At 41.9% G+C, this 9,675-nt stretch overlaps 1 protein-coding gene across 1 annotated transcript; it reads left to right on the forward strand.

Annotated features, from left to right (window-relative positions):
- LOC8082171 (aldehyde dehydrogenase family 2 member C4) lies at positions 629-8,280 on the forward strand. Its single transcript, XM_002455824.2, has 7 exons — positions 629-984; positions 5,970-6,112; positions 6,204-6,851; positions 7,018-7,155; positions 7,272-7,409; positions 7,522-7,583; positions 7,708-8,280. Exons 1-7 carry the CDS (start codon positions 873-875, stop codon positions 7,979-7,981), a joined length of 1,515 nt encoding a protein of 504 aa, XP_002455869.1. The 5' UTR covers positions 629-872; the 3' UTR covers positions 7,982-8,280.

A 9,675-nucleotide genomic window follows, 5' to 3' on the forward strand; every position in this document is an offset into this window, starting at 1 on the left:
GCTGATAAGCCATGAGAGAAAAATACTATTGAATGACTAACAGATTCGCCTGATAAGCTCAAACGAATAAAACGCACATGAGCATCGTATAATTAAGTGTATGCACTGGCGGAGGATAGTGGAGACTAAGCTGGGCGCTGATCCCCCTGACTCTCATCCACTGTGCACTGCAATTTTTCGTTGTTGTCAATGTTTCTAGCTGATGTAAAAAAGTAGTGTTACTACTTTGTTAAATGTGAACTCCAACTGGCCCCGTCTTTGTTTGACATCACGCTCTGCCACTGGGTGTATGTTCCTTCCGAATGCATGAATATATATTTTTGTCTATATTTAATTAATTAATATTAATATTCAATGGAGAAATTTTCACTCTCCTCACCTTTTCGTTGTCCTCACTGCTTACCGCCGTCCTCATCTCACCTTTGCCGTGCACATATATATCTTAAATTTAACACGAGACAACATTTCTACTTGAAGTCAACACACAAAATTCAACACGAAACCATGTCGTTTTGAGGAGCACGCATGGTATATTAGAGCAGATAACATGATCGTTCATAAATGCTCCAGACATAATATAAATCCCAATTATTAGAGCAGATGATTGTGAAATAATAAATCTATCCTTCTTTCTCAACAAAAGTTCGACGCCCCAGTCCCCTCCTCACCTCACCTCTGCAGCGAGTACATATATAGTACATCGTCCGGTCCTCTCTTTATTCCATTCCATCTCTTCCGTCCCGTGTGTGGAGTATATAAGAAACCCCGAGGCCAGCAGGATATCATCCATCTCCGGCCAGGACTCTTTCTCCATCCATCAGAGACGAGGGAGTCGACGGAGGGGCAGAGATCGAGGCAGCTAGCAGGCATCAATGGCGAGCAACGGCAGCAACGGCAAGGCGGCGCCGGCGGCGGGCGTGGTGGTGCCGGAGATCAAGTTCACCAAGCTCTTCATCAACGGCGAGTTCGTCGACGCCGCCTCCGGTACCGTTCCATTCCATTCCTTTCTTCTTCATTCCCAGCTCTGAAGTCGATCGATGAGATGATCACTGGGAATAAGTATATTTCCATCGTCGTCCTCGGCGTGACTGATTTTGCTTTCGCTTTCCCCTTTACAATTCGGCGCCTTCGTTTTCTTTGCACACAGGCTGCTGCATAACCGCCTTACAACTCGGCGTCTGGTTGTCAAAAAAACAAAAACAAAAACAAAAACAAAAAAAACTCGGCGTCTGGTTGTTTTTTTTTTCATCGAAGCCGCCATATTAATTGGAATATATCTGTAGGAACCTAGGTAACAGCAGCGCGAAAAATAAAGGTCCTGCTAAAGTGCTAGTAATTGACAACTAACTTTCGTAACGTACGTATAGCAAAATGTTTCTGAGAATTCTTTAGAGTTGTAGTGTTTTTGATGCTATATAATTGAAACAAATACAGTAGTATATAACTTCTCTAGAAGAATGAAAAATTAGTCAAAAAAAAAGAACGAAAAGTTGTTCATAATATTATTAGGCATATACACTATAGCTTAGAATGAAAAGTGCCAGTAATTAATCGACTACAAACATGTCTTTGAGTAATTAGCTTAAAGCTCTCAACCACTACAGTAGTCTGCTGTAAGTGCTAGCGCCTCTTGCGCTTGTAAGGAGGGTCTCCTGGCCCTTAGAAACTCTTTTTCTTCTTAATCAATCATAAGCCGGCCGGGCAACTGGATCTTTCAATAAAAAAAATAATATATGCATCCAACCATCCTATATAGACGAAGCTTTGCATTTTGCATGTCCATGAAATGTTTCATGCATGAATTAATTGTATATGTTCCTACGCGCGAAATCTGGATCTATGCATGTATCCCGTCTTGTGCTGCAACTAATTAGCTAGTCTTTGTAGGCTCCGTCAACGTTGTTCGTTGATGTTGTCAAAAAAAAAAACGTTGTTCGTTGGTGTTGTCAAAAAAAAAAGAAAAAGAGAAAAGAACCCGTTGTTCGTTGTTTGTCGAGCGAAGCCAGATAGTAGCACGTCACTGATGGCGTCTTGTTCCAACGACGCATATATATGTGCAACTTGCACTGTTGTCGCCGTCGCCGTCGTTCTCGCCGACTCGCCCGGCCGGGTAGTACAGAGACACGAGACAAGTCTACCAGACTTCCAGGGGTAAAAAAAAAGCGACACCGTCCGGGAAATATTTCCTGCAACCTTATTTCTTCTTGAAAAATATTAAAATATGCGAATTGGAACAAGTATATTCCACCGGTCTTCGCAAAAACTCGTCTAGAATAGATAGATTAGATAGGTTAATTAAGGCCTTGTTTAGTTCCAAAAAATAGTCAAAATTTTTCAAGATTCTTCATCACATCGAATCTTGCGGCATATACATAAAATATTAAATATAGATGAAAACAAAAACTAATTGCACAGTTTATCTGTAAATCATGAGATAAATTTTTTGAGCCTAGTTAGTCCATTATTGGATAATATTTATTAAATAAAAACGAAAATGTTACAGTGTTCTAAACCAAAAATTTTTGGAAACTAAGGCCTTGTTTAGTTCTCCAAAAATTTTGCAAAATTTTTCAGATTCTCCGTCACATCGAATCTTTAGACGTATGCATGGAGTACTAAATATATATAAAAGTAAAAACTAATTGCACAGTTTGGTCGGAATTGACGAGATGAATTTTTGAGCCTAGTTAATTTATAATTGGACAATATTTGTCAAATACAAACAAAAATGCTATTATTCCTATTTTGCAAAAAAACTTTGAAAGTAAACAAGGCCTAAACAAGACCTAAGGCCCTGTTTAGTTCCTCATCTAAAAAATTTTTCATCCATCCCATTGAATCTTTAAACACATGCATGGAATATTAAATATAGATAAAAAATAAACTAATTACACAGTTTAGGGCCTGTTTAGATTAGGGATGAAAATTTTTTGGGTGTCACATCGAATGTGTCGGAAGGATGTCGGGAGGGATTTTTACAAACTAATAAAAAAACAAATTACATAGCTCGTCAGGAAACGGCAAGACAAATTTATTAAGCATAATTAATCTGTCATTAGCATATGTAGGTTACTGTAGCACTTAAGGCTAATCATGGAGTAACTAGGCTTAAAAGATTCGTCTCGCGATTCTCAACTAAACTGTGTAATTAGTTTATTTTTTTATCTATATTTAATGTTTCATGCATATGTCCAAAGATTCGATAGGATGGATGAAAAAATTTTTGGTGGGGAACTAAACAGGGCCTTAGTTGAAAATCACGAGACGAATCTTTTAAGCCTAGTTACTCCATGATTAGCCTTAAGTGTTACAGTAACCCCACATGTGCTAATGATAGATTAATTATGCTTAATAGATTTGTCTTACAGTTTTCTAACGAGCTATGTAATTTGTTTTTTTATTAGTTTTTAAAAACTTCTCCCAACATCCTTTCGACACATCTGATGTGACATCCAAAAAAAATTTTAGGCCTTGTTTAGTTCACCCTGAAAACCAAAAAGTTTTCAAGATTCTCCGTCACATCGAATCTTGTGGCACATGCATGAATCATTAAATATAGACGAAAACAAAAACTAATTATACAGTTTAGCTGTAAATCATGAGACGAATCTTTTGATTATAGTTAGTCCATGATTGAATAATATTTGTCATAAACAAACGAAAGTGCTACGGTACCGAAAAACTTTTACTTTAGAAAACTAAACAAGGCCTTATCTTCAATCGGCCTAAAAACCTGAACGTCCTCCGCCGGTCCGTCAATTCAGTTGGTTGCATCGCCAACAGATTATTGCCTTGTTTAGTTCCAAAATATTTTGCAAAATATGAATAGTACCAATTTCGTTTGTATTTGACAAATTTTGTCTAATTATAGACTAACTAGGCTCAAAAGAATCGTCTCGTCAATTCTGATCAAACTGTGTAATTAGTTTTTATTTTTGTCTATATTTAATACTTCATGCATACGTCTAAAGATTCGATGTGATGGAGAATCTGAAAAATTTTGTAAAATTTTTTAGGAACTAAACAAGGCCTATATATATATATATATAAAGAGCCTTGTCATAGTGGTTGAAAAGTACTGCTAGTACTTTTTTTGGGTACTTCGTGTTTTATTTTGACAAGCAAGAGCCTTGTTACGTTGCCATCTCTATTTTTGTTTACCACGCTGCACATGGGAAGGGGCGGACACTAGCTAGGCACACCTAGCTAGCTACCGCCGCTGCCGTCGTCGGCGACGCCGGCTATGGCAGTGACGAGGTCGGCGTGTTTTATCGTGACGGCGGCGGCCGTAAAACCGCACCCGACGCGTGTGCCTACCTCAGTGGGTGTGGCGTGAACTATATATCTTTACTTTTTCTTTTTGTCCTACTCCCCCATGGGTACTAGTCTCACATGTTCTGGTTTTTTTTTTCTCTTTTGAACTTCCTATATATTTTCCACCGTACGATTTGCTATCTATGGTTCATATTTTTTTAACTACTATAAACTTGCAGTAGAAAAAGAGCATCTTCAACCGTTTTCAAAAAAAATTGCTTCTTTAGGAGTACATCTCTTCAAACATCCCTCAACGACTTTTCTATATTTTGTATGTATATTAGAAAGCTTTCTATCTTTGATGAGCAGAAACTGTAGAGAATAAAAACATTAGTTTAGAGATTTAGCCGAAGAAACCGCTGAAGAAATATTTTTTCAAGTAAATTCTTACTCATACAAATATGAAAGGACATAAATAGGTACAGACAACAGATCAATCATGTATGTGGATGACCAACTCCAGCTGTTCTACTACGGATGTCGTTGCCTGTTGCTGGCACATCACAAGAAGAACGCTGGTTATATATAAGTATATAAATAATATTACTCTTTTTTTTTTGCAACAATAGAGATTCCATTCACTGAAAAAATATCGGGAACACGATAATGTAATCTTGGCATGTGCTTATTGGTTAGAGGGGGACATGGGTCCTAAGGCAATTAGCTCGCCGCGGGCATGGAATACTCTGTTTGGCTGCTTCCTTTATACATTTTTTCTATAAAATAAAATATTTTATTGAAACCCATTCCATAGATTGAAACAAGCTAACGAAATTTCCTCTGATTTGCGTTTCCCTGAAATGAGATGACATGTACGCGCCAAAGCCAAACAAACGCATACTTTTGTCTAGCAAACCAAACCATAGCTGATAGCTTGTCAGCTTTAATTTGGCTCTCCAACTGGCCTTGTTTAATTCAGATTTTTTTTAATTTTTGGGTATTGTAGCACTTTTATTTTTATTTGGTAATTATTGTCCAATTATAGACTAACTAGGCTCAAAAGAATCATTTCGCGATTTACAGGCAAACTATGCAATTAGTTTTTATTTTTATATATATTTAATGCTTAATGCATATGTTGAAAGATTCGATGTGATGAGAAAATTTAAAAAAAAATGATTTTTGGTGAACTAAACAAGTCCTAAACTCCAAGGCTCTTTTGCTTCCGCATCCTGCCTTCGACGTTCGCATTTTGGCCTTGTTTAGTTCCCCCTGAAAACCAAAAAGTTTTCAAGATTCCCCGTCACATCGAATCTTGTGACACATGCATGAAACATTAAATATAGACGAAAATAAAAACTAATTACACAGTTTAGCTGTAAATCACGAGACGAATCTTTTGATCCTAGTTGGTCCATAATTGGATAATATTTGTCACAAACAAACGAAATGCTACAGTACCGAAATTTTTTCACTTTTCGGAACTAAACAAGGCCAAACGAAACCTGCCGCAGCCGTGGCGTACTACTATTACCCGCGGACTTCTTCATGCCCCCATGACACATCCATGATGTCATGCTCCTCAAATGGGGGCCGTATGTATCGCCGCGTCGGTTACCGAGTCCACCTCACTCTCAATGGCGTACTGATTTAGAGAGGTCCATTGTGACATCAAAAATATATTAATTGAATGTTCTCTCTCAATGCATTCACAGGCAAGACATTCGAGACCAGGGACCCACGGACCGGCGACGTGCTGGCCCACGTAGCAGAGGCAGACAAAGCTGACGTGGACCTGGCGGTCAAGTCCGCCCGGGACGCCTTCGAGCACGGCAAGTGGCCCCGCATGTCAGGCTACGTAAGTCCCATCTGGCCATTTGCAACGCAAGTCACTGTAGCTTGTCTGACAATGCAAAATTTGGTGGTGCTGGAAACTAATTAACTACCAGGAGCGTGGCCGGATCATGAGCAAGCTGGCGGACCTGGTGGAGCAGCACACGGAGGAGCTGGCGGCGCTGGACGGCGCGGACGCCGGGAAGCTGGTGCTGCTGGGCAAGATCATCGACATCCCGGCGGCCACGCAGATGCTTCGCTACTACGCGGGCGCCGCCGACAAGATCCACGGCGAGGTGCTGCGCGTCTCCGGCAAGTACCAGGGGTACACGCTCAAGGAGCCCGTCGGCGTCGTGGGGGTGATCATCCCGTGGAACTTCCCCACCATGATGTTCTTCCTCAAGGTCAGCCCGGCGCTCGCCGCCGGGTGCACCGTCGTCGTCAAGCCCGCCGAGCAGACGCCGCTCTCCGCGCTCTACTACGCGCACCTCGCCAAGCTGGCCGGCGTTCCGGACGGAGTCATCAACGTCGTCCCCGGGTTCGGCCCCACCGCCGGCGCCGCGCTCACCTCCCACATGGACGTCGACAGCGTCGCCTTCACCGGCTCCACAGAGGTCGGTCGCCTCATCATGGAGTCCGCCGCGCGGAGCAACCTCAAGATGGTCTCCCTGGAGCTCGGCGGCAAGTCGCCGCTCATCGTCTTCGACGACGCCGACGTCGACATGGCCGTCAACCTCTCGCGCCTCGCCATCTTCTACAACAAGGTATATATATGGCGTTGCAATGTTGCGTTGCATTGCAATTTGCAGGCAACACTGTACAAATTCTGATGCGCAGACTGCAGAATTCTTTTTGGTTAATTAACAACGGACGGAGACCCGTTCTGATTCTGATTTCCTGATGATGAAACATGCATGCAAATTAATCCAGGGAGAGGTTTGCGTCGCGGGATCGCGCGTGTACGTGCAGGAAGGGATCTATGACGAGTTCGTCAAGAAGGCCGTGGAGGCCGCGCAGAACTGGAAGGTTGGAGACCCGTTCGATGTCACCACCAACATGGGTCCTCAGGTATCATCGGACATCATTTCTACTGACTTGTTTGGAGCAATGGATCGATGCCAAACTAGTCAAGTTCATGGCGGAAGCATCTGAATGCATGGATAATTTTGTTGGTCGTGTGCTAGGTCGACAAGGACCAATTTGAGAGGGTGCTAAAGTACATTGAGCATGGCAAGAGCGAAGGAGCCACCCTGCTCACCGGCGGCAAGCCCGCCGCCGACAAAGGGTACTACATTGAGCCCACCATCTTTGTCGATGTCACGGTAAGCTCGACGAGCACAACACATCGAACGAAAATACATTAACATTATTACTGAATGGCAAGTCACTGACGCATGCTCATCATATGGATGGATGGATGGATGGATTGAGCAGGAGGACATGAAGATCGCGCAGGAAGAGATCTTCGGCCCCGTCATGTCCCTCATGAAGTTCAGGTACGCACACCACACACGCTAATTAACATCGAAATTGATATGCTGGTGCAGCCAATCCCATCCCATCCCTTTTGCATCCATTCTGAATCTCTTCGTACTGAGCCTAGAAACAATTCCATTCCAGGTCGGTTGATGAGGTGATCGAGAAGGCCAACTGCACCAAGTACGGGCTCGCCGCCGGCATCGTGACCAAGAGCCTGGACATCGCCAACCGGGTGTCGCGGTCGGTGCGCGCCGGCACCGTGTGGGTGAACTGCTACTACGCCTTCGACCCGGACGCGCCTTTCGGCGGGTACAAGATGAGCGGATTCGGCCGGGACCAGGGGCTGGCGGCCATGGACAAGTACCTGCAGGTCAAGAGCGTCATCACCGCGCTCCCGGACTCGCCGTGGTATTGACTTGAGGTTCAGGCATCGACGACTGCCACCGGGAGCGGTGGAGACAGTGTACATGCATGCGTGGGTGCTCACAGCTGATCGAGTTGCTGCTTGTTGTGTTCGTCTCTGGTTTGATTGTGGCTGATGTGTTAAATTAGCTGGAACATATATATGAACAAGTGTTCTCGTCACATACGCGCTCATTTATGTTGGCGAGAGTTAGAGGTTTTCGTTCTGTGATGTATAGTATATATGCTAAGTACACCATATAAACTATTTAGTGTTTTATAAATTCATTCATTCAAGTTTAGCTTGGACAAGATGTCTTAGTGGCTTGGTCATGCGTTTCTCATTATGTTATAAAAAAAATAGTCTAGTACTGACCACATACAAATTACCTTTATGCATCAATGTAAGTCATGTTTTAACTCAGGGACTGTAATGACTAGAGTGAAGCGAATGCGAAGCAAATAGTTTTTCCAGAAACAATCTAGGCAATATGTCCGAAATTAATCATGGACTTCTCTTCTAGTAATCGCCAAGCGTCACATAGTTACATTGGATCTACTGAGCCTAGAAACAATGTTATATAGAAACACGACTCATTGGATCTACTGAGCCCAGAAACTGCTACAGAAGCACAACGAAAATAAACGCAGAAGCAAACACGAGAGAACGAATCAAAAGCACACAAGGTCAAATTAGGCAATCAGGTCAAAACTTCTTAAATGAGTTCACACATTTCTCCTTTGTGAAACTTCAGAACTTCCAAAATGAGTTTGGATGTTTTTCCCCTATCCAACTTTGGAACTTCTGAACCTACATCACATTTTTGCAATGAGTTTGGATACCTTTTATCCCTTGAATTTTAGAACTTCTGAACTTAATTTGAACCCTTTCAAATTATTTGGGAACTTTGAAATTGGCACAGAAAAATAGCTCCAAAGAATTGGCAAATACAACTCCAAAGAACTGGGAAAACAATAAAAAACAATTAATTGATCTTTAAACCTAATATAAAAGCTTCACAACTAATTTCATGGATCTAGAATAACTCTTGAAAAAAGGAACTTAAAAAAACTCTTGAATCGGATATGCTTGTGAGGTTGATTTGATCAAGGATCACCCTACAAATGTTCTTGCATGTCCTAGCATCAAGATCAATATAAACAAACCCTAGCCAAAAGCAAAGAACTAAAAAATCCATGATAACCCAAACAATCATAGAAATAGCAAAAGCATGAGAGTAGAAGGAAGGAAGGCAAATCCATGCAGGATTCAGCACAATGAGTTAATGACTTGGGTATTTATTTAATCACGACTCACGAGTACAAGGTATAGGCTAGATTACCAACCATCCTCCTCTTCGTGGAATTCAATATACTTGAGCACTCAACTCTCACCTGACACTCTCTTCCATATAGTACTACACATGAAGCCCTCTTCAGCCTAGACAAAAACGAATTACGGTTGTTCCAAGAGTTAGCCTTCACATCTAGCTATCGGCATTATATATCCATGTCAAGTGACTCAGATACCCTGATTCCTAATACTAGATACATATCCCTAGAGAAAAAATTGTCCAAGTTTTTCTGATTCATCATACAAACCTAGCACCTTCATGACATATGTTTGTTACAACAAAAGTTTTGTGATGGTGCCATGAATCCTCCTACTAATTGCCTATGGTTTTTATGAGAAACTTGAAAACTCTC

The sequence above is a fragment of the Sorghum bicolor genome, chromosome 3 (assembly GCF_000003195.3).
Source record: "Sorghum bicolor cultivar BTx623 chromosome 3, Sorghum_bicolor_NCBIv3, whole genome shotgun sequence".
Lineage (NCBI taxonomy): Eukaryota > Viridiplantae > Streptophyta > Magnoliopsida > Poales > Poaceae > Sorghum > Sorghum bicolor.

Excerpts from the sequence above, each read along its gene's own strand:
- LOC8082171 (XM_002455824.2), top strand. The coding sequence starts at position 873 with ATGGCGAGCAACGGCAGCAACGGCAAGGCGGCGCCGGCGGCGGGCGTG. Across the intron at positions 7,156-7,271 it reads CCACCAACATGGGTCCTCAG|GTCGACAAGGACCAATTTGA; the intron begins GTATCATCGGAC and ends GTCGTGTGCTAG. Across the intron at positions 7,410-7,521 it reads CCATCTTTGTCGATGTCACG|GAGGACATGAAGATCGCGCA; the intron begins GTAAGCTCGACG and ends TGGATTGAGCAG.